At 32.1% G+C, this 21891-nt stretch overlaps 2 protein-coding genes across 3 annotated transcripts; both read right to left on the bottom strand.

Annotated features, from left to right (window-relative positions):
* Positions 1 to 1449: 1449 nt before the first annotated feature.
* Positions 1450 to 9972, bottom strand: LOC130896209 (gastrotropin-like). Its single transcript, XM_057804141.1, has 4 exons — positions 9711 to 9972; positions 6218 to 6387; positions 1934 to 2041; positions 1450 to 1603 (listed from the first exon to the last, which is right to left on the bottom strand). The coding sequence occupies exons 1-4, from the start codon at positions 9775 to 9777 to the stop codon at positions 1553 to 1555; spliced, it is 396 nt and encodes a 131-aa protein (XP_057660124.1). The 5' UTR covers positions 9778 to 9972; the 3' UTR covers positions 1450 to 1552.
* Positions 9973 to 12822: 2850 nt separating this feature from the next.
* On the bottom strand, positions 12823 to 20000 carry LOC130896266 (uncharacterized). Of its 2 annotated transcripts, XM_057804243.1 has the most exons (4): positions 19798 to 20000; positions 17771 to 17937; positions 14298 to 14405; positions 12823 to 12964 (listed from the first exon to the last, which is right to left on the bottom strand). In XM_057804243.1, the coding sequence occupies exons 1-4, from the start codon at positions 19862 to 19864 to the stop codon at positions 12914 to 12916; spliced, it is 393 nt and encodes a 130-aa protein (XP_057660226.1). In that variant the 5' UTR covers positions 19865 to 20000; the 3' UTR covers positions 12823 to 12913. The 2 variants fall into 2 exon arrangements, with proteins under 2 accessions (XP_057660226.1, XP_057660225.1); XM_057804242.1 differs by having other exon boundaries at positions 12823 to 14405.
* Positions 20001 to 21891: the final 1891 nt, after the last annotated feature.

Here is a 21891-nt window from a genome sequence, read left to right as displayed (position 1 = left end):
GAAGAGACAGTGACTGAATATGGTCGTCTGTTTTTTCGACATAATTACACCAGCATTTGTTTACCAGAAATGTTCGAAAAAATCAGGGAAACCAAACACAGCAGACGAATTATTTTCCACCATGACAACGCGAACTCTCACACGTCTATTCAAACAAAAACGTTTTTGAACAGTCAAAACATCGAATTGAAAGGTCATCCGTCGTATAGTCCTCGTTTGACACCAATTGATTTCTTTTCGTAGATCGAAAATAAATTGCGATGTCAACATTTTTTCACACCTGAAGAAGCGGTTGATGCGTTCAAATCATGTTTCGGAGGTATCTCAATCGGAGTGGAAAAAATCGTCAATTGGTTCAAATTGAGTGTATTGATTTCAATGGGAAATATTTCGAAAAACAATAAAGTTATATCCAATTATAAATATTTGTTTTTATTTGTCTATCTCAACAATTGAGTAGCAACCCTCGTATTTACTTAAAGCTATAAAAACTTGATCCTTTTTAAACAACACGTCCAAAATAGTTCATTCATTCAAACGTTCATACTGTTGTTAAATTAAATGATGATGCAACATAAACTTAAAATATGTCGTCGACTTTTATCCACCCCAACCCAAGCTGACCCTCTAGTTTATTTTAATAAGAGAGACTATGTTAAGGAATATTAATTTCAACTGAGTATTGTACAGTCTTATTATTGTCCAGGCAACAACAGTTTCTCCAAGGAAATCAAACAACAATGTAGTCGGGTTATATCAGGAGTTATCTAAACTAGCGTGCATGTTTATTATCCTGAATGGTTTACCTCCTGTATAATATTTATGTCTTATATGAGGCCAATTTACTTATTTACAACTTAGAGATGAAGTTCTAGGGTGCAGTATTTTGTTATAATAAACGATTAGATGAAAACAAAACAGTTTTCGGGGTACCGCAAACTAAATACGGAATTATTCAACTATAAATGAAAAGTATTAATACCTAAAAAGTGCCGTGAGATCAGGGTTGTTTCAAGAGAAACTAGTGTCATCTTGCAGATGATACTACTCTGCAAAAAGACAAAATAGAGACTAGTACTGAGCCTTGGGTCACTCCACATTCTATTGGCTTACAAGAAGACATCGTTGTATCAACCTATACAAGCTGTCTTTTGTTGGTAAGATATGATTTAAGCCATGCGAGGGGTGTTCCCATGAAATATTATGGTTAATACAATCGAAAGCCTTAGAAAAATCACAACATTTTTGTAGTGGAGTGATGGTTGTTTAGACTGAAGTAAACATTATAACCAATATTCTTTTACCTTCTTCAGGTATTATAATATTTACGAAACACTTCCAGAATATTAAATGACTAACTGAATGATCTTCCATCACTGTGTTATATAGGTGAAGAAAAATTACATAATAAGGTAATTTTTTCAGCTTCGTTACATTAAAACTTCATTATTTCTGATTCTATCTTTTATTTTTAAATATTTGAGTACAAACAAGCCATCGTAGGAAATGGATAACAAATAAATTGCATCATTATTTTATAAAATAGTTCATTCTATTGCCGTTTGAATATTATTTTGCCTTCGCCTTTGGCGGATTTATGAATCTGAAAAAAAAAATATTTACAATTTTAAAAAATCAGTGAAGATTTTGGAAATGGATTTGTTTTAAGAGTTAGATTTATGTAGAACCGTTACAGAAGACGTAAAAAACAAAGTTTTTATTTAAAATACATCTAAATCTCTGCACGTTTACTGCATTATGCAAAACAATTTCATTCTTGGAAATTGGACAAACTTATTTTTTTGTGGGAAGCTGTTAATCGTGAGGATGAGCAAAACAAAGCGATTAATTTTTTTTTTGCTTAATTAATGTCCGCTATTCTAGTTCTTGATGATTCCAATAGGTTTTAAATTGAAATAAACAAAAAACTTACAACTTCTAATCCATTTGCTGATGGTACATATGTTTTAGTTACAGATTTGGAACTTATTGTTGATTTTGAAGAAATGGTAAGGATGTTGCCTTCAAGAGAAGCTAAACTCTGAAAATGAAAATAATTTAATTCCAAATCTTGACTCATAACACTGGTCAACAGCGCCTTTGTTATCCAGATCAAATTTTATGAAAATATGAATGAGATTTGTTCTAATTTCTCTTATCATATTTTCATAATTTTACATTTTACATAAAAAAATATTAAAAAAACTAACAGATATGTTCTTGCCACTTTTGTTCTAAGAAATTAGGATATATCGAAGTGAATAGAAGAAAAAGTATCGGAAACATATATTTTAATTATAAATAATTGGAATTGATGTTGGTTCTTCTTCTATTCTTCATTTTAAACCCGCTATCTGGCTATGCTGCAATCATTATTGTTGGTGCCATGAGTTTTTACCTCTCAATCTAGAGTCTAACAGTTATGATTCTCGTTTTCGACTACACATATCCGCCCATGAGGAAGCCCGTTTACTATCCTTCCTGCCCCTCTAATTCTACAGGATTAACGGAGAACTTAAGTTAAATTGAGAGTTAGTTCCGGTGGCTATACACTCGTCTTCGTACCTCGTTTTGATAAATTGACGTATTAAATCAATTTTGCAAATTTAAATCTGGAGTAGGTGTAGTCTGAGATATTTGTTTATTGTTATACAGGGTGTTCTGGGACTCTAGAGTGAGTAGATAAAGTGGAAATAATGCCGTAACATGAAAAATTTGTCATACGACCCCACGATTCTGAGTTATAGGCCTTTAAAGTTTCAAAATCAAAAATATTTAAGTACACCTCTAAATAATTCGAATATTATGAATTTTTAAGGGATGATTACGTATATCCATGTAATGGGTTCGACGTAATATTGTTGAATCTTTGTTTAAATTGTACCGTAACGATTTTCGTCTGCTCATAAATATAAATTATGGAAATTGATAAAATCGTCTCGTGTGAAACTAGCTTCATCAGTAAACAGTACATTTCCAATAAATGGTTGGTTAGTCCAATAATTCGTTGTTTATCTAGAAAGCAACGAGCGTATAGACCAGTCTTGCTGGATAATCCTCTTTTTGGATGTGAAAAGGGTAGAGAATGTTCTTGGAGAATCATTTTCGTTGATACGTTAAGTTGTAGTGACATTTTGCAAACGCTAGTTGTTGGATCAACTGCAACTAATACATTTAGCTCTAAAGCTGGCCTTCGTATAATCGTTGTTTACCTTCGACACCTTTTTTTGGTAGGACACTTCCTAATATATCATATTATAAAAAATAATGGAAACAAGTTTACTCAATTTATGTAAACAGCCTTCTAGCTCCTGTCGAGTTACCAGAAGCCAAACCATACATCAATAGCATGTCGGGATATTATTTCAGGAAAGATTGAAAGTACACTATTATTGAGAGATGTCACTAGTGTATAAGAGGACAAGAATCGGCCCAAGAACACTATCTTGTGGTACACCCATGTTGATATCTTTTGAGTCTGAGTTAGCATCTTCTTGTTGGGCGAGAGTTTATACAGTTTGGATTTGAGCCTTAGATGCCAAACTTTGTCAAATGCTATAAATACCAATTGAAAAGAAATGAAAATGATACTTAAATTGAAGTAGAAGAAAACGCAATGGAATTAGACAGAGAAATAATTGAAATAAATAAGATAAATAAATAAATAAATAAATAATAAATGAGAAAAGGATATAAATAGACATAAAAATGGATAATGAAATACTAGAGAATGAATGTTATATTACAGAATCTGAATTAAATTAAAATATTTTGAATATAAATAATCAAAATAATATAATGGACTAAAGAGAACAATGGAATAGATTACGAAATAATTAACAAATAATTTGATAAGAATAATAATAAGATAAGTTTGAAATATTTCAATAAAAAATTTGATGTCACACTAAATGAGAAGTGAATAGAACTATTTTCGAAACAGAAATATTTTTATTCTTTGAAGTGGTACCAAATGCAAGAAATTATATAATGGATTTTGATGATAAGATCTTTATTTGACATGTTATTAGAATTTATAAGATTAATGATCAATAGGAATTATAATAAGTGAAATACATAAAATAGTTAAGGAACTAGGAAAATTAAAAAAAAATAATTAGTATTTAATAATGAAATTTATAATTTTTTATTTAACTGAATAAATAGAATAAAATAACACCTACAACTTTACTGTTTTCCAGTTAATTTCTTTAAAAAATTATGAATTATGGTGCTTATTCATAAAACTTCAAATTGAAAAAAAAGTTTTGATGTGAAATAAAATAAGGGTTGCTAATTTCACCCTCCTATAATTAACAGGAATTTTGAGAGAATACTTGTAGTTATTCCTTTGTGAGTGAACGAAAATTACAGATTTTCTTGCTTTACTTTTTTTATTTTATGAAAAATAAGAACTCAGTTTTAGTAACCACCTTTTAAGGATGATATCTCGGAAAGGGGTGAGATGAGGAAATTTTGTTATAGCAACGACTCTTTATTTCAAATGACCAATCACCTCCTGAATTTTGTCGTATGCATTTAGAAACACTCTGTATATTAGAATGAATATTTTCAATGAAACAAATTCAAGATAATTTCAAATAACTGAGATCCCGGCTGTTCTGCATACTATGGGGTTTAAGAGTGGGGATTACATGATGTTTCTTAACACACAAAAAGTTCGGAGATGCCTAATAATGAATCATTAATAAATTTTATTTCGATTTAGCCGATAACCAGATTCAGTTGTGTTATATTAGAACTAATACTGTATGTTTGGTAACTTAAGGTATACGAGGGGGTACCCAAAAATAACCGGAATTATTTTTTAAATGCTATATATTTACAAAACAAACTTATCCCCTTTAAAATACTCTCCATTACAAGTAATAAATTTGTCCCAGCGGTGCTTCCACTGTTCGAAAACATTTTCTTGATGTCTTCAATGTTTTCAAATCGCCGTCCTTTCATGCCCCTTTTCATGCGTGGAAACAAGAAAAAGTCGCACGGAGCCAGTTCAGGCGAGTAAGGTGCATGGGGCAACGGAACCATGTTATTTTTAACCAAAAACTGGCTAACAGTGATGGCTGAGTGTGCAGCTGAGTTGCCATGGTGGAAGAACCAGTCACCTGTTTGCTGAACCGAGCTCCAAGATTTTCCACTGATTTCAGACAGTTGATCAATTGTCTGTCGACGGTTTGCTCTCAAATTCTTTCAAAATTTTCATCGATTCGGGCAGTTGATGGACGTCCAGAGCGAGGTTTGTCATCGGTCGACATGTTGCCATATCTAAATCGAGAAAATCACTCATACACTTGAGTTTTCCCAATAGCATCATTTTTGTAAGCAGTTTTCAACATTAAAACAGTTTCAGCAGCGTTTTTACCGAGTAGAAAACAAAATTTCACAGTGTTTACTTAAATTTGCCATCATAAAAAAACGAAGCAGCAGTGAAACAACACTAGCAAAAACGGTCACTAGTGACGAACATGGCAATGCTATTCCGGTTACTTTTGGGCTATTATTCTGCTTCGACATTAAAGACTTCAGCAGTAACATTGCACTCTACTTCCAAACAAAAAGTTGTAGCTCAGACTTAACGAAAATGTAGTAATATGGTAACGAGCTCTAAACTGAATGCCAGCGCTTGAATTATTTTACTCAGTTTCTTCCGAAAATTTCGGTATTAAAGCTGAACTTCGCAATGGTCAACGATCCGATGAAAAAATAAATTGAATTTCACAAAAAAATCGGGGTAGACGTTTTTTTGACTATTTCTGATGAAACGGTACAAAATCGATGAATTTTTGATATAAATGAGTACGAAATCCAGACAAGAGTGTGCGAAATTTAGTTAAATCTTGGAAAAGGTTCAAAATTAATTACGAAGCACGTATTGACGCGGAGGAAAGTGATGCTTACTGTTTGTTTGGTGGGTTTTTTAAGGAAATTGTTCATCAAGATTAGCTCAAACCTGGACAAACTATTAGACTGTCATCAATTTAAACCACTGAAGGATGCGTTGCTTGTCACTAAACTGCGAAATAATGATGAATAGTTAGAATAATGAATATGAAATAGGAACAAATCAGTTTAAGCGTAGCCCAATGGATATTTTCTTTTACCAGGCAATAAGATATATATGAATAAGGAATATTGACTAGATATATTGGAATCATTATATATGGTATTAATCAGTACTTCATTGTGTCCTTACCTTATGTGGATGATCTCCCATCTTTTCATCAAATTCCTTTCCAATTTCAAATTCAATTTTTCTAATATTTCCATCACTCAAAATATGTTTTATTGTAACATTATTACCGTTCACTTGAATCTCCAGTTCCGAATCCTTCTTTCTATTCTGGATTATTTGTTCGCTAACCTCTGTAGTACAAAAAACAAAATAAGTTAGAATGAATTACATTTTTGGAAGCCACTATATTATCTGCTAAATATTATAAATAATGAAGAACTTTGGGTTTTTAATTTCTATGTGAAGTTTTTAAACTTGAAAGATGTTTTTCTCATGAAATAATGTTCAAACAAAAATAAAAGGTGAAAACTTTGGCAACAGATTGAAAGAGAAGTCTATAAACTAAAAAATATTAACGATAGAATTGAGGTGCTCTTCACCAAACTAACTGTAATTCGAAATAATCATATTCTATTCCCAATTTTCCATTGAATTTTGGATATAATTATCATGTTTTTACCTATTTTTATACGACGAACTATTCAGTAATTGAACCCTACATCTTGTGCTTTGTATGAAGGAGTACTTAATGTAAAATAAGTAGAATACCTATTATTACAAGGTTTTGACAGACATTATTTAAAATTTAATAGTTGAAAAAGTGAAGTTGGCAATAGAGGTACATAAAGAAGATGAAGCCACGTGATATGTCTTGGTGTCTAAAGGTGTCTAAAGGAATGTAATGCGTCCATAGATGTGATCACATATTCAATGACAGTCAACTATGCCTCATCAAAAACTATACAATCGACAGCAACGGATAAATGCAGAAATTGCGTTTCAACGAAGATATTTGGTGATCTACAATGATGGGTAGAAATTTGCAAAATTGACATCTAAGGAAATATATGACCCAGGAAGCAAGCTTACTATCACCTAGCTAAGAAAGCAAGCTAATTCCTTCAATAGGATCACAAACTTTTAAAAGTTTCACAAAAGCCATGGTCATAAACAAATTAGTAAACGAGAAGGAATCAGAAACATAGTAAGATCCCAGGTCTAAAACAATCGGAGATTTTTTCCTTATTCCACTAACGGGTTCCAAAAGGTCCTTTTATCAAGAAAAGAGATAGTCAAGAAGACTTACTGGAGACACTGGACTGGACCTTGTCCGATACATTATCAACTGAAAAACATCGGAGAAACTTACTAAACGTCTTTTCGTTTCTGCAAGGACATAAAGGAAGCCGCCTAACATCTCCTTTTTATATGCAAGGCTGCCAATAGACAAAGATACTCACAATCAAGCTTGTAGAAGGCAAAAGAGGTAAGCTGCATAGCATAAGATAAGAATTGAATTGAATTGGAATGGAAGGTCAGTGGGAACGATTGCAATCTTAACAAAAAATAACAATCAATATAGAAAAATTCCAAGCAGCTGAAACTATAGTCAATAGGATTGGATATCGACGTGACCGTCGGTAATACAGTGCAACAGTGATATTTGTTGACAAATTTCTAAGGAAGTTTTTGTCATATTCTAACGGCAAATAGAATATTCTGGATATGATTTTAGTGTCCCCCACATAGGTGATACGCCGTCATGAAGAGGAAGAGATATTAGGTTAACTATTGTAAATTACCTAGATAGTACTTATGAGGCCTTTCTTACAATTATTACATCAGTTAGTACTTATCGAAAAATTCTTCAATCAATCTGAAAATTACATAAAAACAGTTGTACTCGTGCACGAATTCTTTTTCTATTTTTATAAACAATCAAAAATTCTAGTATCCACTACTCAAATTCTGTAGCTTGTATAAAAATTCTTCCTCCTATGTTTGCTTTGATGTGTCTAAATTCAACTTTTCAAGAATAGTGGTAAGTTTTTGTCTTATATCGTATCATCCAGCTCCCACACTTTTGGTATTGGATTTTCACATTCTTCATTGGTTGTTTGTAGTACTTAAGCCGTTCAAATATGTTCCAAATCTGGAACAATTACTTGAAAAGGCTGGATTTTTTGTTTTAAATATTCTAATTCGATTGCAAAAACTTACTTCAGCTACAATAATCAATTTAAATTAGCACTATATTTTCCACGTGAACATTTTTTGCACATATTCAATCTTTTGAGGCTGGATATATAAAAAAAAAGATGTTTTATTGTCAACAAATTGTTACAATTTGTAGACAAAAGCTTGTAAAAACTAAAATAACTAACTAAATAACGTTCTAATATACAGAAGAGAACCACAATTAATAACAAAATTATAGTTAATAGTAATAGGTGATTAGTATGTAAGTCCATAGCAAAATTGAACCAGTATGCAGCATGAATTGAATATTATTATCAGAATAGAAGTCGTTTACAGTAGAAGACACTTTCCAGTAAATATGCCCTCAAATTATTGCCAAATGCGGTAATTGATATATACCTATTTGATTTCAATTGGCAAATGATTGTGCATTTTTTTTGTATTGTAAAATATTGAGCCTTTAACTAATTCTAAATGTGGAGTAGGTGGTCAAAGATCGCACTCCACATTCCTAATTGAATAGCCATGCATCGATTTTTCTGAAATTAGAGAAGCATGCTTACGAATTAGGCAAACGGATTCAAAGATAAGTAAGAAATGGTCAGACTTTCTAATCTTTTAAAGAAGTCCCGGCAGAGAGCCCTGGGATTTAATAAAAAAGGCTGCAATGTATTTTTATAAGATATAACTTTGGTTTTAGAAATATTGAAACATTGAGAAGGTTTGAATCGCATCATGATTTAAGAATGATTAAGACATTAGATATGACCTTGAGATAAGGGTTCCTCCAAGAAAAACTAGTATCGTCTGCAAAAAGACATGTTATACAACTGATATCTAGATAAGCGATATCGTTTATTAACAGAAGGAACAAAATAGGGCCTTGTACCAAGCTTTGGGGTACTCCACATACTATTGGATTGCAGGGAGACATAGCTGTATTATCCCTTACAAATTGTCTTCTGTTATTAAGAAATGACTTCAGGAACATTACGAGAATTGGCGATAAAGCCTATTAAATTTCATACTTCGTGTATATGATATACTTCAAGAATTTGAAAATATTTAAAAATTCCTTTTCTATGAGTTATTAATTTCGACTTTACTGTCACTAACTTCTGAAGTTATACGTTCCAACCATGTGTATCATAGTTGTTATTAATTTTTACTTTTCATTACACTTTCAAATCGTTACGAAGCGCGGTTTTCGAAAAAGGTTTTTTATAATATATTGTTCTCTAATTTTTAGTTTGGTACAAGTTTTAATCCATTTAAGTATCGTCGTCAGGAGTGAGTTTGCATACAAAAGTTCGAGCAAAAATATCAGAGGAAACTTAATATTGATTAACAAAATTTGATCCCTATAAAGAGTTAATTGACTAAATTTTGATGATTTGATGATTCGAAAGCGTCGATATTTATTATTAATTATAAACAATGAACGTCAAGTGTTTTAAGGAAACATTTAACTAACCTTGCGAGCGCAAAAAGTCGTCAAAACCTTCATCTTTTACGTGGACGTATTTCCCAGCTAGAGCCATATTGTAAATATGCTTTTAACTATCAGAATCAGCAGCTATCACAAATTTAATCTTGTTACAAATCGATATAATTTGAGCAGATTTTTTCTATAGGCTCTGTAAAATACAATGTTGCATTTTTATAAGCAACTACTTATTTGAAGCCGGTTTAAATTTATTTATATGTTAAATATTTGTTGGATAATTACGTTTGCATAAATGGGTTGCTATGCATACATTATCTTTAATGTTATCTTTTGAATAATTGCTTCAAGCTAAAAATATTCAATTTATGGGTGAAACATTTTTGGTAACGTAGACTACGTGAAAAAACAATTTCCTATTCAAATTACATGCATAAATTTGAGTAAACAATAGTTATTTATGAAATAGGTGCAAAAGAATAATTATTTATAGTACTAGACGTTCAAACACGTCGAGAAATACTTTCTGGACGAAATGCGTATAATTATTTTTTATGTTCATGTGAAAATTGAAGAAAATTACACTTTTCTTGAGAATTTATTTCTTGAAAATACAAATAAAAACCGTTGCGCTGACGGTATTTATTTAATCGAGTTCTAAAATTACTTGCGAAGGCACGGCTGCCATTTCGTGATGGATATTTTCTTTTAATTATGTCAAGGGAGTTAGTTATTTAGCGCACACTTTAGGTTTGATATAATCCCACAGAAAAAAGTCCATAGGTGTTGAATCGGTACTGCGTGGAGGCTAGTTACATCACCTCTTCTGGAGATCAATTTGCAGGAAAAACTCGTGGCAGACACCTATTGGACGCGTGTGAGCTACTCCGTCCTATTGAACAACTCTTTTTGCTTATAGCCATTAAAGAGAGCCTTTAATTCTTCCCGATGACATGTCAGCTAGTACGGCCTTTTTAGGCGAATGTAAGGGTGTCTGAAGTTTGTGGTTTGTATTGGTTGCACTCCAGTAGCGGACATTTTACTTGTTAACGTGTCCATTGACATGATAATGATCTTCATCAGAAAACAAGACGTTGGTAAACGTTGGAAAGCTACGATTCGATCCCGAGAAACGTTTTATAGCGACTAAATTGAAAAAATTATCTTCTGAGACAATTTGTATTTAGTAATTGATTAGCAGTATTAATTAAAATTAAGAGAGTTTGTTTTGTAAATAATGATGTACGCACGTGTGGTACCCACTTTTTGTCTTTTATTGTTTATTAATATACAATGTACACTAATGGTCAAAATTTTTTGTCCACACTATAATATATCCATTAAATTTCCAAAATAATACATTTTAACAAATTTCTCGATCATATTGTCAAGCGAAGGTCACTTTATACGAGGGTATGTTTCTATTTTGTCGATGAGTGCGATGAGTTAAAACTTGCAAGTACCGGCTGACTGATTTGTTTATTATTCCTCAACTGTGAATTATTTCCTTGTTGTTTATTATTGTAATTTAGTCCCAGTTAGCCCTGTGAGATGCAGGAAACTTATTTGACATCTTTTTAGTCCGTTCGTTTACGAATCATTTTCGTTTTCGCAAATTCAGAGTTTAAAATGGGTAAAATCAAGAAACTATCGGTTGAAATGAAAAGTCTTCATATACTAGGTAAAAGTAACCGCCGAATTAAAAATACCATGCACTACAAGGTGGAAAAATATGCATCTACCAGGAGTGAACAATTGAACAGTGAACGTGATCGACGACTCACAGGCCTAGAGGTAACAGCTCAATTCAATGAACCCAGGGATCTGTCATTGGGTACTCCAAAGAAGAAGAGATTGAGAGAAGTGGGCCTTTTTGGAAGGATATCAGTAAAGAAACCTCAACATAAAATTAAGAGGTTGTAGTGTGCTAAAAAACATGAAAATTGGCCTTATGAAGAATGGGAGAGACTTTTATGGAGTGGTGAGTCAAAGTTTGAGTTTGAAATCTAAAAAAAGAGTGTTTGTAGGTAGGTTAAAGGTAAAACGCATATCAGATCCATGTGTAATACCGACTGTAAAACAGTCTGGAGGTTCGGTGATGGTTTGGGGATGTTTGTGAGGATGCGACTGGAGTCCTGGTAGAAACTGAAGAGATTTTGAAGATTGTGAAAAAATATGAAGCATGTTCTAAGATTGTAGGAGCGTTTACTTCAAGTGTTCCTAAACTCTAGAAGCAAAAAATAAAATAATGATATTTACAATCGAAAAGAAGACCAAAGGATATGGCTATGACGTTAGACCATACACGGACGTCAGCGATACCAGGTTTGCGAAACCTCTTCTAATTCACAGTGAAAATACAGGTAAAATTACAGAGACGTTGGAGGTTCGGTGATGGTTTGGGGTTGTTTGTGAGGAAGCACGACTGAAGACCTGGTAGAAACTGAAGAGATTTGCAAGGTTATGAAGAAATATGTAGCATGCTCTGGCCAACGCCCGATAGCAGAAAAATTTATCTTCTAGCATAATAACGATCCCAAACATTCCTTAAAGCTGTGCAAAGAGTATTTGGAAAAATTGGAAAGGAAGAATGTACTGAGAACTTGACGGAAGACCTGGTAAAAACTGAAGAGATTTGCAAGGTTGTGAAGAAATATGTGGCATGTTCTGGCCAACGCCCGATGGAAGAAAAATTTATCTTCCAGAATAACAACGATCCCAAACATTCCTTGAAGCTGGGCCAAGAGTGTTTGGAAAAATTGGAAAGGAAGAAGGTACTGAAAGTAAAGAAGCAGTTTCCCACTCTCAGGAATATCCTGAAAAACGAATGCAACCAAATAGACAATGATTATTTGTCGAAATTATTTCAGAGAATGCCAAAATTGTGCACGAAAATGATAAAAGTAAAAAAGGGTTACATTAAAATATCAAATATTAACAATTACAGATTGTAATTTTATAGTTATTATTATATCTATATATGTTCTTTAAAATATGAATATCAAAATCGATCACATTGCTTTTTTGTGTTACCTATCACCCAAACTATAGGGTGGGCAAAAACTTGTCACCACTATTTAAAATTTACTGCTTTTAGAGATAATATAATTGGTTTGTACAATAAAATAAAATAAAACTAGACAAGGCTTCACATTTTATTTTTAAATTATATAATAACAACAATGCATCTAAAACATTATTACATTTATAAATAAATTTTAAACGGGTCGTCTCTACTGCCGTTGATATAATATTTTTCCTTCACCTTTACTGAATTTGTGGATCTAAAAAACAAATTATAATTGATAATAATCATTGAATTTCAATATAGAATTAATCATCATATCAGTAGATTGCATTTTTCGTTGAAGGGAATAAGCAGATAACGTTGTCCTCATGAATTAGGCAAATATTGAAATGCAAGTTATGTACTATCTGAATAACCATCATTATAATCGTGCAATAGGTGCATCGTCAGTTGTACGATGATTGCCGTTAATATGTTATTCAGAATCTGACATGTAATGTAATTAATTTTATGAAAATCACACACCAATTTTTCGAGACAATACAACAAGTGTTCGAGTGGGACCTCCTAAAACACCCTTGGTACATTAGTTTGAACGTTCTCAATCGATTGAAAATACGTTATTTACACTACGTGTTCCATTTTAGGTACGTGTTAGTGCATTTTAGCACTTCGAACGATCTTTCTTATCGCGTTTCATCTTCCACGATTTCAAGGCCTACCTTGAGCATTTTATGACGATCAAATTCTTGTTCGAAGTTCACAGAGTCGTCACTAAACACTTTCAATACTTTACTGTAAGTTTCAGTCGTTAAATCGTCGAATTTCGTACTATATATGATAGTGAAATGTTTCTCGAGATAGGCAAACATTTATTCATCGGACCCTCTCGAGAACCATCTATTTTAATACGGTTTTTACTCATTTTCTTTCATCTATAAATACCAATACTTCTTCTTTTTTATTCCTCTCATGGTTTGGTTTCATAAGTTTCTATTAACCTCAATTTTTTATTAGATGATAACTCAAATAAGGAAAATTAGGTTGTAATCAGAAACCAGTACAGCTCTAAGGATCTTTCATCATTAAATTCAATACTGTACATCTTTCTATAGGTTGTTTGAAAGGGAGGCGACCCCGTTCCTATGATAAGTCGAAAACATTTTAAACACCTACTTCAAGTGATTTATTTTATGTTCTTAGTCTTTATTTTCATTTTCTTTTATTTAATTGATAACTTTGTCAATACTTCATATGATCGTCGATATTCAGTTACCAAGTAACTAACCCCCTGTATGATAGTTCGATATAAAAAAAAATTCATGGGAAGTATGAGCTTCCAAAACATTTTCGTATAAAATTCCATTATAATTTTCAGAGTAGTTTCGAAATAATTGTAAAAAATGTTTCTTCAACGCCTTTTATCCTAAAAACGTGGTTATATTTTGTTAAAACACCCTTTATAATAAGATTGTCGATTCGGTTCATAGGTTCATTAGAGAAAACTGTCTTTATGTACATCTTGTTTAACCCCACAAATAAATCATTTTGATAATTAAGAGTAACTTTAAAATAATTGTATGACTTACAACTTCTATTCCAGAAGATGATGGTGTATATATTTTGGTCATACCTCCCGTGCCTTCTGTTGACTTTGAAGTAATTGTGAGAACGTTTCCTTCAAGTGTTCCTAAATTCTAAAAGCAAAAAATACAATGATGATATTTACATTCAAAAAAAATACCAAAGAAAGTTTTCAGAATATGGTTATGGACAGTGGAGGCGTTAGACCACACGTGGACGTCGGCAATGTCAGATTTACGAAGCCTCTTTAAATTCCCAGTAAAAAAACACGTTAAATTACATGAGCCGAATTATGAAGATTTTTATTATTGTAATCAATCGACAAAAGTTATTTAGGAAAATAGAAACAAAAACGAATGAACTTTTAGGCTTTTAGCATTAATAAATTTTTCGTTCAATTGACAGAACGAATAATACAGCTAATCTGTCCTGGATTGTAGTGCTTCTAGAGTAGATGTTAATTAATTTTAACTTTGAGGAGCTTCTTTCAGCGCAAGCTCACCGAGACTCTGAACATTATTCTAATTGTTATTGAAACATTTGGATTTGACAAAGACTTCAAATAATTTGGATCATAAATGAAATCGACATATTCTCAGACGTTTAGACCATCCTTAATTCGTTTTATTTTGAAGGTGAAACTGTATCAGAAATAGACAGAATAAATAGACAAACAGTAAACGACTAGAATGGCAATCAATTGAAGTTTTTGACAAATTACAATCACACGTCATTTTTTATGGGAATAAATAGACAAACAGTAAACGACTAGAATGGCAATCAATTGAAGTTTTTGACAAATTACAATCACACGTCATTTTTTATGGGAATAAATAGACAAACAGTAAACGACTAGAATGGCAATCAATTGAAGTTTTTGACAAATTACAATCACACGTCATTTTTTATGGGAATAAATAGACAAACAGTAAACGACTAGAATGGCAATCAATTGAAGTTTTTGACAAATTATAAACACACGTCATTTTTTATGGGAATAAATAGACAAACAGTAAACGACTAGAATGGCAATCAATTGAAGTTTTTGACAAATTATAAACACACGTCATTTTTTATGGGAATAAATAGACAAACAGTAAACGACTAGAATGGCAATCAATTGAAGTTTTTGACAAATTACAATCACACGTCATTTTTTATGGGAATAAATAGACAAACAGTAAACGACTAGAATGGCAATCAATTGAAGTTTTTGACAAATTATAAACACACGTCATTTTTTATGGGAATAAATAGACAAACAGTAAACGACTAGAATGGCAATCAATTGAAGTTTTTGACAGATTACAATCACACGTCATTTTTTATGGGAATAAATAGACAAACAGTAAACGACTAGAATGGCAATTGATTGAGGTTTTTGACAGATTACACTTACACGTCATTTTTTATGGAAATAAACAGACAAACATTAAACGACTAGAATTGCAATTGATTGAGGTTTTTGACAGATTACACTTACACGTCATTTTTTATGAGAATAAACAGACAAACAGTAAACGACTAGAATGACAATTGATTGAGGTTTTTGACAGATTACACTTACACGTCATTTTTTATGGGAATAAACAGACAAACAGTAAACGACTAGAATGGCAATTGATCGAGGTTTTTGACAGATTACACTTATACGTCATTTTTTATGGGAATAAATAGACAAGCAGTAAACGACTAGAATGACAATCAATTGAAGTTTTTGACAGATTACACTCACACGTTATTTTTTATGGGAATAAATAGACAAACAGTAAACGACTAGAATGGCAATTGATTGAGGTTTTTGACAGATTACACTTACACGTCATTTTTTATGGAAATAAACAGACAAACATTAAACGACTAGAATTGCAATTGATCGAGGTTTTTGACAGATTACACTTACACGTCATTTTTTATGGGAATAAATAGACAAACGTCATTTGTATGGGAATAACAGTAAACGACTAGAATGGAGTTGTTTGTTTTTTCATACAGTAAGTTCAAGTAGAAAGTTTTCCGGTGCGATTATCTCCAGAAAAACCCAGACTAGGTCAAGGTTTTTGTAAGGTGCCGAAATCGCCAGTAATAATTATGAGGAGTAACTGTTGCTAAGAACATTCACGTTAATATTATATAAAAAATTAGTAGACAAACAACTATCAAAAAATATCCACAGTGTGTTATTTGAAAACATAAGTATCTTTATGTCGTGAAATCATTTGGTATACATACAGTTAATTTCGTAAAAGTTTTGTATGCATTATTTCCTAATATAAAATATGATCCCTAGTCTATACCACTAGTTTACAAAATTTAACTTTTTGTCTGTTGCCGCAAATTTGCTGTTGCGAGGAATATCTGTTCAGAGATTGTAGAAAAGTTATATCGAGTTGATGAAAAACACCTATTTCAAGTATTTTGGGATGTTCTTAGATAAAAATGAGAAGTTTTGGGCTCCCAATAGTGTTTGTAATTCATGTGTTGGATAGTTAGGATTATTGGAAAGTGATAAAAAAATTACCTTCAAACTCAATAATAGGTTTGTTCAATCCCGAATTTTGTTTAATAAAAAGGTAAATATGAGCTTAGTTATTCGAAATATTTCGAAAAAATTGTCGTATGTTTCCAATAATTGTTTTTAAATCAACATATCGTCTTCGGACGAAAATATTTTTTCCTACATGAGCTTGAGCTCGTACTTAATTTACCCATAAATCTTTTATTTTTTTAAAATTATTAAAAGGACGCCTGTGGCAGCTTAGAATTCAAATATACCTTATGTTTGTATTTTATGTTTGCCGCTAATGGAAATTTTAATATGCTGAAGTGAAATATTTCCGATTTTACCTTAAAATTCAAATTAAAAGAACATATAGGCTAAATGTCAATTATGAAACGCGCGACTTAATGGAATGGGAATTTCAAATTCAAAATTTTGTTTAAATATATTATGAAACCAGCCCTAAATACAATAATGTTCAGAAATACAAACAAGTTTCACGTAGTTTTTTGTTGACAGGACTTGAGAGCTTCTAAGATGTAGATGTATTTGTTTCTGTCCTTTGGTTCATTATGTGTTAAGCATAGGCTCCTATTAGATGAATCTCTACTGGAAGATTTTAATTAAGGGGGGCCGAACTTTCGCTTTTATCTCTTCTGTATATCATCTACAACTGCACATCCGATATTATATTCCTGGGACAAATTTACCAACAACAAACGAAAGCAAGAAAGTCAGTAACAGAAATCGATGCATTACTGTTTTTGTAGAGACTCCCGTTGTCATTGTTCCCAATTCCAGAAATGAAAATTCACTGTACCGGAGTATTGAACAATTGAAGAATAGATAAATAGAAATAATGAATATGGCAACGTATAAGATGAACGAAAACTTGAAAAAGCTCAAGGTTTGATAAGATATTTTCAAAATATGTAGTAGTTGAATAAGAATTGAATTTTTTTGTCATTTAACCCTCACCTTGTGTGAATTAGGTCCCGTTTTCTCTTCAAATTCCTTTCCTATCTCGAATTCTATTTTCCTAGTTCTTCCATCGCTAAAAGTGGTTGTCAAAGTGACATCGTTGTCTTTTACAACAATCTCTAATGTCGATCCCTCAAATTTCATAGGGCCTTTTCCATCTCCGCCTGTAATAATGAAAGATCTATAAGAATAAGCTTTGTGACATAAAATTCCTCTTGAGTCCTTGAGTGAAATTAAGCGCTTAATAAATTTGGTAATAAATATAATACATAAAGTGGAAAAATAAGATAATATCCTGACAAATATCCGTTATGAATTCGGTTCAAAACGCTCTGTCGCTGCAATTCTCATCGTTCAGAACTCGTACACACAAGTATTTTCTGATCCTTGCACTTAATAAATCAACTGCTTCTCCTAAATAAGTTTTATAATGATTCCTATCAGGTTTCTTTGTTCTTTTATTTTGTCGTCTCTGGACCGATTTCATCGTTCTATTTGCTCTTCTTGAATCGTCTTTTTCCGTAGCTTCTATTTTATTCATTAGCTGCTCTTTTCCCACGTTTCTGATCCATAGATCATCGTACTCCTAATTATTGCATTAAAGATTCTTAGTTGTCGTTCTTTAGCTATTCCATTATTCCATTTAGTGATTGAGTTATTGGTCTTGCTCTGTTTAATCTACATTTTATGTCTGTATCATCTGTTTCTTCTTGGTTGAATATAACTCCTATATATTCAGTACAATTTTGTAGTTTTCTATTTGTATTTGAACACAAGTAAGTTCGGATTTCCTAAGGGTAAAAAAGCTCTAGAAAGGACATAGATATAATACTAAATCTCAAAAAACAAACAAAGACACTATTAAACTTGAAGATAATGATACCAATCGTGTTATATGGTTGGGAAATGTATATCATTACAAATATGAAAGGGAGAGATATTTGAAGACGAAAGCTAGGGGATGGGTAATGGAGAATATTAACTAACCCAATAAGTTGTGTGACTAACTAAGAGAAACACATTTTTTTGCAAAAATACTCCTAACAAAACAATATACTGAATTTGCATCAATATGATTGATATAAAATGAATTTTATTAACTGAATCGAAACATTCTCCCTATACATCCGATTAAACCTGAATGGGGTTCAAAATGTAGTTGAAATTAGGGCTTACTTCAAGTTTACTGTTAATCAACAAAGTGTCTTTCAACGTACGGTAATTTTCCACTGTCATCCTTGTGGTCAGAACGTTGAATTTACCATCTACTTGGGGCTGCAATCTCGAGTAACTCGATTCTTTATCTGTTTCAATAACCTACAGGGGTTGAGACTGAGATTCCTAAGAATCCAAAACTAACGAAGACCTATTGTATTGTGGGACACAGCAGCAGCAATAGACACTTGAAGACGTTAGGTTTGGTAGATTTTGCAATGTAGAAGACGAAACCTCTATTCATATTCTGTTGAAATGAAGGTGAGGATGTAGGATATCTGGATCTGTATGGAATAAAAAATGAAGATTTGCAGTACCTAGAGCCATCTCACATCCTAAGAAGACTGGGATTAATAGATCAACTGAAAATACTAAGCATCTACAATACCACAGCAAGAAAAGGGGATAGATCCTTTGAGTTGTAGTATATATTATATCCTTGACTATCCAAACATGCAACCGGACTCTCAGGAGAATTCTTTTTGCAATAGATAAATGTCACTACAATCCTGGTATCCTCTATGGGATGTTCAAAGATTGGATTGGATCTACATTTTCCGAAGACAGAAGTTGATCACTTGATTTTTTAGTTGATATCAGCTACTGAGGGATCCCACTTTTCAGGTATTATACCGGAGTCTCTAATGCAAACTGAAGATATCAGTCAGCGCAGCTGTTTGATTTATGTCTTTAACAGTTCAGTTAAATTTACAAAAATCGATTTATTTGGATATATGATAAATGCGTACAATCAAGAGTAGTTACTATAAAAATATACAATATTTATTGAATAAATTATGTGAACTAACCTGCTCTCGGTTGAATATTTTGAAAACCTTCATCTTTAACATATTTGTATTTTCCGCTGAGGGCCATATCGGAAATAATTATAAACTTCAATTTAAAATAACTATAGACATAAACTTGAGAACCTTTTATATTAAATTTATATCAATGTGAATAAGTATTTTACCTACATTGTTTGAAGTGATTACATTTTTTCGTTATCTAAAAAAACTAACATGAGAAAATTGTGCATTGTTTGAATCAGCAAATTTCTGTTTGATATCGGATCAGTATTAATCTAGATCAAATATAATATAAATAACTTGAAAAATGAATGATTCGATTTCAAGGTTGCATAACCAGCTTATTAATATCAAGTTAATGATAAAGATATTTTATATGGGCTTACAAATTTTTTTTATTGAAACATACATAACCTTGCATCAACTACTAAGAGTTATTAGCAGAGGAGACATTCACAACAAAGTAGTATAATTCATAATAATGAGACATTAGATTTTAAATATCAAATTTGTGTTTTCAAGATAACATCGTTTCCGGATGAAGAAAGAATTGATTTCAAATTTTTTCCTAGCTTGTAGCGTCTTCTGTCGTCTTCGTTTTGAGGACATTCGATTAGTAGATGCTTCATTGTGAATCTGGCTTCGATGTCGTTTCCGACAAATATTTCTACTTCGCCGCTAGAAAAAGCGGTGACTCTGTTGTATTATTTTGGGTTTGGTTTTCTTAAAGGCAAAGTAATAGAAGTAATAACTCATTTAGGAGTAGTTCTATTTGTTCATGATGGTACCAAAAGCCGTGTAAACTCATTGAAGAATAAAAGGATCCATCCATATATACAGTATAATCTTACTAATCCGGCACTATTAAAAGCCGGATTATTGAAATGATAAAATAAAGCATTTCGTAGAGGGAATAAATATATGTAATGTATTGAATTAACATGTACATATGTATGTAATTACATTGTTTTAAAATAATCCTTAATTATGGTCTGCTTTTGTTCAACAAATCAAAGCATTTTCTGATTTAACTCTTACTGTTGTAGTAATTGGTGGCTCCAATATTTCTACAAAGCTTTCTTCTTCTTCTACTGCTTCAGATACAATGTCTTCATCTGTCATCATTTGCTCTGCTTCTTCGATTCCTTCAAGCCAATTAATTTTTCTTCTGTATCTAATATATTTAATCTGCATTATGCAGATTATATTCAGGATCCCATTCATCTGTTTCTTCTGTATCTTCTGTATTTTCCATGAAGATTGGATTAAGTTAGATGAGACGGACTTCCAAGCATCAGCGAGAGAGAATACAACATTCTTCAAATTCAATCCATTAAGGACTGCGTTATTTCACTATCCTGAGATATAATATGGATCAGCAATTTATTTTTATACAAAGACTTTACTTTTTCAATAACATTTTGATCCATGAAGTGTGGGTGTGCAATTTGTTGATTGGAAATTGGTTTAGATATTTCCATCACTTGATTTAAGTTCATTTGGGTGGCCTGGAGCGTTTTCAAGTACGAGTAAAGCTTTTATGGCAGACTGGCAGAAAAATATTACTCACTTTTCGACCCGGTGTACTTGCTTCTTTAGAAGATACGAATGTTCTATTTGGCAACAATCTCCAGAACAGACCATTCTCGTCTAACGTTGTAGATTTGATCAGGAAGAATATCCAGTTTTCCTACTTTGTTTTTAGAATGCTGGATAAATGACTGTACTGCAGATTTGTCTCTTGATAATTTCTCATTCGATATGGTTAATAGACGGATACCAAATCGCTTTTTAAATGTATCTAGCCAACCATCGCTGGCGCGAAAATCATCTCTGTGGGTAATTGTTTTATAAAATTCGATTGCTTTGGCTTACTCCAGATATAGAAGTGTGTTTAGAATGCCGTTGTATGAACCACATGAAGAGAGCGCTCTCCATTTTTGTACAATTGTCAACTTTTAGAGTTTTATGCTTTCCTGGCCCCGATTCCATTGTCCTTGCGTGGTCTATTATCTTTTGCTTTTTTTCTTAATATCGTATATAGTAGCAAATCACAAACATTGGATGCTCCAAACGACGTCGTTTGGTAGCAAA

The sequence above is a fragment of the Diorhabda carinulata genome, chromosome 7 (assembly GCF_026250575.1).
Source record: "Diorhabda carinulata isolate Delta chromosome 7, icDioCari1.1, whole genome shotgun sequence".
NCBI classification, from domain to species: Eukaryota; Metazoa; Arthropoda; class Insecta; order Coleoptera; family Chrysomelidae; genus Diorhabda; species Diorhabda carinulata.
This window is presented reverse-complemented; position numbering and strand designations above follow the sequence as displayed.

Bases quoted from the DNA above. Each gene is read 5' to 3' on its own strand.
- LOC130896209 (XM_057804141.1), bottom strand. From the start codon at position 9,777: ATGGCTCTAGCTGGGAAATACGTCCACGTAAAAGATGAAGGTTTTGAC. The intron at 6,388-9,710 runs GTTAGTTAAATG...TTTGTACTACAG, and splicing joins CGACTTTTTGCGCTCGCAAG to AGGTTAGCGAACAAATAATC. The intron at 2,042-6,217 runs GTAAGGACACAA...TTTCATTTTCAG, and splicing joins TGGGAGATCATCCACATAAG to AGTTTAGCTTCTCTTGAAGG.
- LOC130896266 (XM_057804242.1), bottom strand. From the start codon at position 19,864: ATGGCCCTCAGCGGAAAATACAAATATGTTAAAGATGAAGGTTTTCAA. The intron at 17,938-19,797 runs GTTAGTTCACAT...TCATTATTACAG, and splicing joins AAATATTCAACCGAGAGCAG to GCGGAGATGGAAAAGGCCCT. The intron at 14,406-17,770 runs GTGAGGGTTAAA...TTTTGCTTTTAG, and splicing joins CGGGACCTAATTCACACAAG to AATTTAGGAACACTTGAAGG.